General features: G+C 37.5%; 1 protein-coding gene across 3 annotated transcripts in view; it reads right to left on the reverse strand.

Annotated features, from left to right (window-relative positions):
• DIAPH3 (diaphanous related formin 3) overlaps positions 1-12,650 on the reverse strand; it is a 568,557-nt gene that overhangs the window by 350,830 nt on the left and 205,077 nt on the right. For all 3 annotated transcript variants that reach the window (XM_068526481.1, XM_068526480.1, XM_068526482.1), the window contains one exon: positions 11,070-11,134. In XM_068526481.1, the coding sequence (XP_068382582.1) occupies positions 11,070-11,134 (65 nt within the window). The remainder of the gene's footprint in view (positions 1-11,069; positions 11,135-12,650) is intronic.

The raw sequence follows: 12,650 nt of genomic DNA on the forward strand, positions 1-12,650 counted from the left end.
GAATGACATATTTATGGGCAAGAACGATGAATTTGGTTTTGGAGGTATTAAGTTTGAGGTACCTTTGGGAAATTCAAAATAAATTTATATATGCCTCCAGGACTTCCTTGGTGGCGCAGTGGTTAAGAATCCACCTGCGAATGCAGGGGACATGGGTTCGAGCCCTGGTCCAGGAAGATCCCACATGCCACAGAGCAACTAAGCCCGTGTGCCACAACTACTGAGCCTGCGCTCTAGAGCTCGCATGCCACAACTACTGAGCCCGCGTGCCACAACTACTGAAGTCCACGCACCTAGAGCCCGTGCTCTGCAACAAGAGAAGACACTGCAATGAGAAGGCTGTGCACCTCAACGAAGAGCAGCCCCCGCTCACCGCAACTAGAGAAAGCCCGCACACAGCGACAAAGACCCAATGCAGCCAAAAATAAAAAATAAATAAATTTATTTTTTAAAAAAATTTATATATGCCTCCTCCTCGGCCATCTCACCTTCTTGCCTCACACTAATCCATCAGGGCTCACATTAGCTCTTACTTCCTTGGGTAAGTCTTCCCTGGCCACACAAGATCTATAGGCTTACAAACCACATAGGGTTTTCCTACCACAACAATTATCACACTGTAATACAAAATTATCAAAAGGTAGTATCACACACCTCAATAACAACCCACCAACCTGGAAGCTGACTAATAGCGAGAACCTTTTCTATTTTATTCATCACCTTTCCAAAGCTTTATACTTATAATTAAACTCAGTAAGTATTTGTTGAGTGAAGTCATGAGCCTGTTTCTGTCACACCTTCCTTTATATGTTGTATAACCACGTCAATATCATATAGTAAAGGTCCCCAATCTCCCAGCCTCAAAAATCTTTGACAGGTCATTTTCTCTACTCTCCTTTATACGACTGCTCAGCCAATGTTTCCTGCTACTTAGCAAGAAATAAAAAACTAAATTCTTATGAGAGTAAGAATGAAGAAGTCTTTTTCACAATATCAATATGTACACTATCCTATCTTATAGGCCTTAGAATAAGATGCAAATGGAAAAAGAATTATTTATAGGAATAAAAATAAAACTATCAAAACAACCAGTCATAATTAGTACACTCAAAGGAAACTTATTAAATTAACTTGACCATACTGAGAGTATCTGTATTACTTAACAAAGAGATAAATTTCTACAACTTCCCCTATAAAAGGATCAGACGAAATATAAAGTGTGCTTTAGCATTTTTATATATATAGTCAAATCACAGTAGCCTTGGGGATAAAATGAATCTCCCTTAAAGACGTACTTTATAAAAACTGATATGATAGGCTTCTTCTCCAAAAGAGTTAGCAGAGCAGTATTATGCTTACAAAATTACACACAAAAATGTCAAGAATCACAGTTAAGGTTGAAGCTCTGCTTAATTTCATTCCCTAGGGTAAATGTGTTAGTGCATCTGTACAAGAAGGTGGATAACTCAATATTCTCTATGTACTTTCTGACATTTCTGGTCTTCATTTTTCAAATTTATGCACTAAAATAAAGAATGTGTCTAGCAACCATGATAGCTTCCTGCCTAAAGCAAAGTATTTACATGTGTCCTTATAAAGCTATCAGAAAAAAATTCTTGCTGACACATACAAAATGGTATGCAATAGAAATCTTTTATGGAGCAAACAATATTTTCTGAATATACCTAAGACATATAACTGCTGACTAAATGGAGAAAACTAACTTTGAACAAGGTCTTTCTTCTATTTACATGAAAAGCTTACAATTTTAAAACAATGTCTTAAGAAAGTTATCAAGTTTAACACCAGTCGTATATGAATATTGTATGCCTAAAAATGATCATAAAAGCAAATGTAGGGGAGAACTTCAAGACGGCAGAGGAGTAAGACGTGGAGATCGCCTTCCTCCCCACAAATACATCAGAAATACAACTACATGTGGAACAACTCCTACAGAACATCTACTGAACAGAAGACCTGTTCAGAAGACCTCAGACATCCCAAAGGCAAGAAACTCCCCAAGTACCTGGGTAGGGCAAAAGAAAAAAGAAAAAACAGGGACAAAAGAATAGGGACAGTACCTGCACCTCTGGGAGGGAGCTGTGAAGGAGGAAAAGTTTCCACACACTAGGAAGCCCCTTCACTGGTGGAGACGGGGGGTGGCGGGGGGGAAGCTTTGGAGCCACAGAGGAGAGCACAGCAAAAGGGGTGCAGAGGGCAAAGTGGAGAGATTCCCACACAGACGATCGGTGCCGACCAGCACTCAGCAGCCCAAGAGGCTTGTCTGCTCACCCGCCGGGGCGGGTGTGGGCTGGGAGCTGAGGCTCGGGCTTCAGAGGTCAGATGCCAGGGAGAGGACTGGGGTTGGCTGCATGAACACAGCCTGAAGGGGGCTAGTGGGCCACAGCGAGCCGGGAGGGAGTCCGGGAAAAAGTCTGGACCTGCCTAAGAGGCAAGACATTGTTTCCAGGTGGGTGAGGAGAGGGGATTCAGAGCACAACCTAAACGAGCTCCAGAGACAGTCACGAGCCACGGCTATCAGCGCGGACACCAGAGACAAGCATGAAACGCTAAGGCTGCTGCTGCAGCCACCAAGAAGGCTGTGCGCACGCACAGGTCACTATCCACACCTCCCCTCCTGGGAGCCTGTGCAGCCCGCCACTGCCAGGGTCCGGTGATCCAGGGACACTTCTCCAGGAGAACACACGGCTCGCCTCAGGCTGTTGCAACATCCGCCGGCCTCTGCCGCTGCAGGCTCCCCCCGCATTCCATACCCCTCCCTCCTCCCGGCTTCAGTGAGCCAGAGCCCACGAATCAGCTGCTACTTTAACCCTTCCTGTCTGAGCAAAGAACAGACGCCAGAGGGCGACCTACATGCAGAGGCAGAGCTAATCCAAAGCTGAACCCCAGGAGCTGTGCAAACAAAGAAGAGAAAGGGAAATTTCTCCCAGCAGCCTCAGGACCAGCAGATTATATCTTCACAATCAACTTAATGTAGCCTGCATTGGTGGAATACCTGAATAGACAACGAATCATCCCAAAATTGAGGCGGTGAACTTTGGGAGCAACTGTAGACTTGGTTTGCTTTCTGCATCTAATTTGTTCCTGGATTTACGTTTATCTTAGTTTAGCATTTAGAGTTTATTATCATTGGTAGATTTGTTTATTAATTTGGTTGCTCTCTTCCTCCTTTTTCTTTTTTTATATATAGATATATATATTTCTTTCCTTTTTCTCTTTTTTTTAGTGTGTATGTGTATGCTTCTTTGTGTGATTTTGTCTGTATAGCTTTGCTTTTACCATTTGTCCTAGAGTTCTGTCTGTGCATTTTTTTTTTTTTAAGTATAGTTTTTTAGTGCTTGTTATCATTGGTGGATTTGTTTTTTGGTTTTGTTACTCTCATCTTTCTTTCTTCTTTTTATTACTTTTTAACTTTTTTTATTTTTAATAATTTTTTTAAATTATTTAATTTAATTTTATTTTTCTCTTTCTTTTTTTACCTCCCTTTTCCTCTGAGCCGTGTGGATGACAGGGTCTTGGTGCTCCGGCCGGGTGTCAGGACTGCGCCTCTAAGGTGGGAAAGCTGAGTTCAGGACATTGGTCCACCAGGGACCTCCCGGCTCCATGTAATATCAAATGGTGAAACCTCACCAAGAGATCTCCATCTGAACGCTAAAACCCAGCTCCACTCAACGACCAGCAAGCTACAGAGCAAGACACCCTATGCCAAACAACCAGCAAGACAGGAACACAACCCCACCCATTAGCAAAGAGGCTGCCTAAAATCATAAGGTCACAGACACCCAAAAACACACCACCAGACGCAGTCCTCCCAACCAAAAAGACAAGATCCAGCCTCATCGACGAGAACACAGGCACTAGTCCCCTCCACAACCCACTGAAACAACCTTAGCCCCTGGGGTCAGAAACCAAAAACAACAGGAACTATGAACCTGCAGCCTGCAAAAAGGAGACCCCAAACACAGTAAGTTAAGCAAAATGAGAAGACAGAGAAACACACGGCAGAAGAAGGAGCAAGGTAAAAATCCATCAGACCATACAAATGAAGAGGAAATAGGCAGTCTACCTGAAAAAGAATTCAGAGTAATGATAGTAAAGATGATCTAAAATCTTGGAACTAGAATGGAGAAAATACAAGAAACATTTAACAAGGACCTAGAAGAATTAAAGAGCAAACAAACAATGATGAACAACACAATAAATGAAATGAAAAATTCTCTAGAAGGAATCAATAGCAGAATAACTGAGGCAGAAGAACGCAGAAGTGACCTGGAATATGAAATAGTGTAAATAACTACTGCAGAGCAGAATAAACAAAAAAGAATGAAAAGAATTGAGGACAATCTCAGAGACCTCTGGGACAACATTAAATGCACCAACATTCGAATTATAGGAGTCCAAGAAAAAGAAAAGAAAAAGAAAGGGTCTGAGAAAATATTTGAAGAGATTATAGTTGAAAATTTCACTAATAAGGGAAAGGAAATAGTCAATCAAGTCCAGGAAGCACAGAGAGTGCTTATACAGGATAAATCCAAGGAGAAACACGCCAAGACACATACTAATTAAACTCTCAAATATTAAATACAAAGAACAAATATTAAAGCAGCAAGGGAAAAACAACAAATAACACACAAGGGAATGCCCATAAGGTTAACAGCTGACTTTTCAGCAGAAACTCTGCAAGCCAGAAGGGAGTGGCAGAACCTATTTAAAGTGATAACAGGGAAAAACCTACAACCAAGACTACTCTACCCAGCAAGGATCTCATTCAGATTCGATGGAGAAATTAAAACCTTTACAGACAAGCAAAAGCTAAGAGAATTCAGCACCACTAAACCAGCTTTACAAAAAATGCTAAAGGAACTTCTCTAGGCAGGAAACACAAGAGAAGGAAAAGACCTACAATAACAAACCCAAATCAACTAAGAAAATGGTAATAGGAACATACATATCGATAATTACCTTAAATGTAAATGGATTAAATGCTCCAACCAAAAGACACAGACTGGCTGAATGGATACAAAACAAGACCCGTATAATATGCTGTCTAAAAGAGACCCACTTCAGACCTAGGGACACATACAGACTGCAAGTGAGGGGATGGAAAAGATATTCCATGCAAATGGAAATCAAAAGAAAGCTGGGGTAGCAATTTTCATATCAGACAAAATGGACTTTAAAATAAAGACTATTACACGAGACAAAGAAGGACATTACATAATGATCAAGTGATCAATCCAAGAAGGATGTAACAATTATAAATATTTATGCACCCAAAATAAGAGCACCTCAATACATAAGGCAAATGCTAACAGCCATAAAAGGAGAAATTGACAGTAACACAATCATAGTAGGGAAGTTAACACCCCACTTTCACCAATGGACAGATCATCCAAAATGAAAATAAATAAAGAAACACAAGCTTTATACAATACATTAAACAAGATGGACTTAATTGATATTTATAGGACATTCCATCCAAAAACAACAGAATACACTTTCTTCTCAAGTGCTCATGGAACATTTTCCAGGATAGATCATACCTTGGGTCACAAATCAAGCCTTGGTAAACTTAAGAAAATTGAAATCATATCAAGTATCTTTTCCAATCACAATGCTATGAGACTAGATATCAATTACAGGAAAAAATATGTAAAAAATACAAACACATGGAGGCTAAACAATACACTCCTTAATAATAACCAAGAGATCACTGAAGAAATCAAAAAGGAAACCAAAATTACCTAGAAACAAATGGCAATGAAAACACGACAACCCAATACCTACGGGATGCAGCAAACGCAGTTCTAAGAGGGAAGTTTACAGCAATACAATTCTACTTCAAGAAACAAGAAATATGTCAAATAAATAACCTAACCTTACACCTAAAGCAATTAGAGAAAGAAGAACAAAAAAACCTCAAAGTTAGCAGAAGGAAAGAAATCATAAGGATCAGATCAGAAATAAATGAAAAAGAAATGAAAGAAACAATAAAATAGATCAATAAAACTAAAAGCTGGTTCTTTGAGAAGATAAAAGAATTGATAAACCATTAGCCAGACTCATCAAGAAAAAAAGGGAGAAGACTCAAATCAATAGAATTAGAAAGAAAAAGGAGAAGTAACAACTCACATTGCAGAAATACAAAAGATCATGAGAGATTACTACAAGCAACTCTATGCCAATAAAATGGACAACCTGGAAGAAACGGACAAATTCTTAGAAAAGTACAACCTTCCGAGACTGAACCAGGAAGAAATAGAAAATATAAACACACCAGTCACAAGCATTGAAATTGAGACTGTGATTAAAAATCTTCCAACAAACAAAAGCTCACGACCAGAGGGCTTCACAGGTGAATTCTATCAAGCATTTAGAGAGCTAACACCTATCCTTTTCAAACTCTTCCAAAATATAGCAGAGGGAGGAACACTCCCAAACTCATTCTACGAGGCCACCATCACCCTGATACCAAAGCCAGACAAAGATGTCACAAAGAAAGAAAACTATAGGCCAATATCTCTGATGAACATAGATGCACAAATCCTCAACAAAATACTAGCAAACAGAATCCAACAGCATGTTAAAAGGATCATACACCATGATCAAGTGGGGTTTATCCCAGGAATGCAAGGACTCTTCAATATATGCAAATCAATGTGATAAAACATGTTAACAAACTGAAGGAGGAAAACCATATGATCATCGCAACAGATGCACATAAAGGTTTTGACAAAATTCAACACCCATTTATGATAAAAACTCTCCAGAAAGTAGGCACAGAGGGAACCTACCTCAACATAATAAACACCATATATGACAAACCCACTGCAAGCATCATACTCAATGGTGAAAAACTGAAAGCATTTCCTCTAAGATCAGGAACAAGACAAGGATGTCCACTCTCGCCACTATTATTCAACATAGTTTTGGAAGTCATAGCCACGGCAATCAGAGAAGAAAAAGAAATAAAAGGAATACAAATTGGAAAAGAAGAAGTAAAACTGTCACTGTTTGCAGATGACATGATACTATACATAGAGAATCCTAAAGCAGCCACCAGAAAACTACTAGAACTAATCACTGAATTTGGTAAGGTTGCAGGATACAGAATTAATGCACAAAATCTCTGGCATTCTTAAACACCTACAACGAAAAATCAGAAAGTGAAATTAAGGAAACACTCCCATTTACCACTGCAACATTAAGAATAAAATACTTAGGAATAAACCTACCTAAGGAGATAAAAGACCTCTATGCAGAAAACTATAAGACACTGATGAAAGAAATTAAAGATGATACAAACAGATGGAGAGATATACTATGTTCTTGGATTGGAAGAATCAACATTGTGAAAATGACTATACTACCCAAAGCAATATACAGATTCAATGCAATCCCTATCAAACTACCAATGGTATTTTTCACAGAACTAGAACAAAAAATTTCACAATTTATATGGAAACACAAAAGTCCCCGAATAGCCAAAGCAATCTTGAGAATGAAAAATGGAGCTGGAGGAATCAGGCTCCCTGACTTCAGACTCTACTACAAAGCTACAGTAATCAAGACAGTATGGTGCTGGCACAAAAACAGAAATATAGATCAATGGAACAAGGTAGAAAGCCCAGACATAAACTCCCGTCCATATGGTCACCTTATTTTTGATAAAGGAGGCAAGAATATACAATGGAGAAAAGACGGACGGCCTCTTCAATAAGTGGTGCTGGAAAAACTGGACAGCTACATGTAAAAGAATGAAATTAGAACACTCCCTAACACCATACACAAAAATAAACTCAAAATGGATTAAAGACCTAAATGTAAGGCCAAACACTATAAAACTCTTAGAGGAAAATATAGGTTTTGCAAATATGTTCCTATAAAAGGCTTTCATCTTCAAGAAATTCATGGAAAAGACTCTGACAAGTACAGGTTTCTGGTAACTGACTGTACTGCTGAACTGAATGAATAAGCATTTTCAGAACTCTAATGAAAAACTGATGAACTCATAAAAGTGCTAACAAAAGATCAAGATGAAAAAAAAAATTAATTACATGGGACTGAGTGAACTGATGAGGATGAGTATAATTTTTGTGACTTTCTGTCTGAATTAAAAAAAAAAAAATCCCACAAGGACTCAGAGGCAAAGAATATACAAATCAATTTTCACTGCAAAGTAAAGGAGCTGTTACAGTGGAGGATTACTGGACTGAATGTCAATATTATGACATAGTATGAGTGTGTTTCATGTTTGGTAATTGCAATCATTGTTGCTTTTGTTGTGGTCATCCATGTACAATGCTTGGTGTCAGTCTATTTATCTCTTGTAAAAATAAAATACAGTGTGTGTGTGTGTGTGTGTGGGAAAAAAAAAAAAAAAACATAGGCAGAACACTCTGTTACATAAATAAATCACAGCAAGATCCTTTTTGACGTACCTCCTACAGAAATGGAAATACAAACAAAAATAAACAAATGGGACCTAATGAAACTTAAAAGCTTTTGCACAGCAAAGGAACCGATAAGCAAGACAAAAAGACAACCTTCAGAATGGGAGAAAATATTTGCAAATGAAGCAACTGACAAAGGATTAATCTCCAAAATACACAAGCAGCTCACAGAGCTCAATATCAAAAAAACGAACAACCCAATCCAAAAATGGGCAGAAGACCTAAATAGACATTTCTCCAAAAAAGATATACAGATTGCCAACAAACACGTGAAAGAACGCTCAACATCATTAATCATTAGAGAAATGCGAATCAAAACTACAATGAGGTATCACCTCACACTGGTCAGAATGGCCATCATCAGAAAATCTACAAACAATAAATGCTGGAGAGGGTGTGCAGAAAAGGGAACCCTCCTGCACTGTTGGTGGGAATGTAAATTGATACAGCCACTATGGAGAACAGTATGGAGATTCCTTAAAAAACTAAAAATAGAACTACCATATGACCCAGCAATCCCACTCCTGGGCATATACCCTGAGAAAACCATAATTCAAAAAGAGTCATGTACCAGAGTGTTCACTGCAGCTCTATCTACAATAGCCAGGACACAGAAGCAACCTAAGTGTCCATCAACAGATGAATGGATAAAGAAGATGTGGCACATATATACAATGGAATATTACTCAGCCATAAAATGAAACGAAACTGAGTTATTTGTAGTGAGGTGGATGGACCTAGAGACAGTCCTACAGAGTGAAGTAAGTCAGAAAGAGAAAAACAAATACCGTATGCTAACACATATATATGGAATCTTAAAAAAAAAAAAAAAAAAAAAGGTTCTGAAGAACCTAGGGGCAGGACAGGATTAAAGACGCAGACATAGAGAATGGACTTGAGGACACAGGGAGGGGGAAGGGTAAGCTGGGACGAAGTGAGAGAGTGGCATGGACTTACATATACTACCAAACGTAAAATAGATAGCTAGTGGGAAGCAGCCGCATAGCACATGGAGATCAGCTCGGTGCTTTGTGACCACCTAGAGGGGTGGGATAGGGAGGGTGGGAGGGAGACACAAGAGGCAGGAGATATGGGGATATATGTATATGTATAGTTGATTCACTGTGTTACAAAGCAGAAACTAACACACCATTGTAAAGCAATTATACTCCATAAAGATGTTAAAAAAAAGAAAGCAAATTTAAACTATCTGGGATGAATTCAAATCAAGCACTTGAAAGTTTGCTACTACTTTCCCACGATGAATTGAAGTATTTACTGAGCTTGGAATACAGAGTCAGTGGGGTGAAAGGTCACCATACAACACAAACATCTATCAACTGGAACACTTATGACACTTAATTTAAAGGATCTATTAATTTGTTTCCCCCTGTAAACAAAGTTGCTTCGCAGCAATGGCGATATCATATCCACAGCTGTAATCCAAGCCTGCAGCCAAAGGCCTGGGAGATAATATCCTCTCACTAAGTATTTGGTGAAACTTAGGACTTCTTGGACAGGACACTTACAAAGTTTTTCATAAGTTACAAATAACTTATGAAAGTGTCTACCATTTGCAAGTTATGTTTTATCTTAAAAGTCTATAAAAAATGTACAATTCTCTCAAGATTCATTTAGGGCTTGACACATCAAAAATGTAGTCTCTGGCATAGTGCCTAACTCAGTGTAAATGTTCCTTTCATATGTGTTCATTGAGGTGGTGGTAGCAGTAATTACCATGATTCCTCAAATGTGAGGAACCAGCCCTAAGAATTCAAATCAGAGTGACTACTTAAAATGTAAAGAATCCAACAACAAAAAAATAAAATAAAATTTAAAAGTAAAATTTAAAAAACAGAGAAAAAGTCTAATAGATACCCATTAAGTAGAGATAAAAGCACAAAACACTACCTTAAAGAAAAGTAGGGAATGGCTAGATGGTCAGCAATACTATTGGCCAGAAACAAATGAAACTGCTGACATCCAATACTTTTTATCTATGAAAATGACAATTTTATGTGGTTCCACTTAGTCTAATGAAGTAACTTTAATCAAAACAGAAAGCAAGTTAAACTTCTTCTCTTAAAATTTTTAGACATAATTCCAATCTTAAGGGACTGAATTATATGATGTCTTGAGAAATACTCCAATCTTAAAATGCTGACTCTATACATTGTCAATCATTTATTCATTCAATTCATCCAAAGAATATGTTTTAGTTCTCAGTCCAGGAATTGTTCTAGGTGCCAGGATAGTGAATAAAGCAAACACAAATCCCTCATAAAGTTTATTCCAGAGGGAGAAATAGACAAGACATTCTCATATACACACACAGATACCTAAATGATGCAAAATGTCAGATGGTGATAAATACGACAGTAGAAAAACAAGAAGCACAGGGAGGGTCAGAGTTGGGAGTGGGGAGTTTAAATGTTTAAATATAATGGTCCAGGAAGTCCTCCTCAGAGAATGGCATTTGTGCAAATACCTGAAGGAGGTAAAGAAGGAAGTGAGTAGAAGGCACAGAGTCCATGAGGCAGAAGCAGAGCTGCAGGAGCCCCCATATAGTCTTGTGAAGTTAGTCAAATTACTTACTTTCTTGTTAAGTTCTGATGCTTTCTCTTCAAACTCTTCTAGTTTCACCTGATCTATGCAAATATCTAAAATTGCAATGACAAAATTTTTCTTAAATTCATTGTTACTTTAAAAGTTTAGAAAGAAAAAAATCACAGAGAAAAATTAGAATTGGTGTCAGTAATAAAATAAACAAAATGGTGAAACATATAATGTTAGAATGGAGAAGGATTTTCTAAGCATGATACCAAGGTCACAAAATATAAGGAGAAAGATAAACCCAATTACAATTCTAACTTTGTATTAGGCAAAAGGAGGAGGGAGTTCAACTGTAACATACAATACTGAAAGGTTGCTATCCTCGATTCATAAATATTTTGAAAAAATAGAAGAGGATAGTCAATACCAACTAGGAAAGTGTGCAATAGTAATGAGCAGAAAATTAGGAATAAAAAAATTAAAAATTGCTAAATCATAAGAACAGATACTTGATTTTCCCTAGTAATATGAAAATATAAAAATTTTTAATGAGAAATAAGCAAAGATTAAATGAACCCTAATGTCAAGTATTGGAGATAGCACAGGGAGCCCTACTCTCCTAAAAACAGTGGAAGTATAATTAAGGAACTTTGCTGATGAGAAACTATGCAATATGTACTAAAACTTAAAATTAATATTTTCTTTCACCCAGTAATGTATTTCTAGAACTTTGCCTTTAAGCAAGAATATTCATTAAAATACTATGTTAGCAAAAAACTGCAAATAACTTAAATGCCCACCAATAATAGATTGACTAATAAGCTCTGATATGTATCCACATGATGGGATACTTTGCAGGAGAAGTAATTCATATGATGAATGAATTCATTATGGATGTCTTATGAATGTACTGTATCCCTTCTTTCTTTTTTTAATGAAAGTAATAATGAACATGGTTTAAGAAAACATACCACAGAACAAGTTAGGAGAAGCAAGAGTCAACCAAATCATTGCGTCCAAAACTCAGTCCCGCTTCCTAAATGCTTCCTCTTACAGCTCTGGTGGTTAGCTTCCTAACTCTAAATAAAGTGTGTACACCATTATTTTCTGATTTAACTATTTAGGACATTATAGATAACTTCCTACTATGAAATAAGAAAACACTGTTTCCTATCTAATCCCAATTTTTGATAATTTTTTACTTTCATTTGGCTGGCTCTGTAGCACTAAATTAATACTTAATCCTCTGATTCCTGTTGCACAGACAGCATCTCTTGAATCCCTCTTTAATATATGGAGTTATCTGTGCCCTATACTTTCCAATATCTGTCTCCCCTACTGTCTTCTCTCACCTAAGCGTGTAAATACAGGGACACTCTCTTCTGTATTTAAGTCTTCTGCATTGTGTCTATAAGTTTATTCTAAACATTTATAATCAATAAACACAATGAACTTATTATAACTATGTAACATGTTTCACTTATGTAGCCAAGAAGTATTCAAAGATTATATAGTAGTTCCTTCTCAAGAATTCAATGTCAAAACCTCTCACCTACTCAAGAAAAAATATTCCTAATGTCCTGGTAGAAAAAGTTTTCTCTTCAGACACTGTTCAGAATCATT

Source organism: Eschrichtius robustus, chromosome 18 (genome assembly GCF_028021215.1).
Source record: "Eschrichtius robustus isolate mEscRob2 chromosome 18, mEscRob2.pri, whole genome shotgun sequence".
In the NCBI taxonomy this organism is placed as follows: Eukaryota; Metazoa; Chordata; class Mammalia; order Artiodactyla; family Eschrichtiidae; genus Eschrichtius; species Eschrichtius robustus.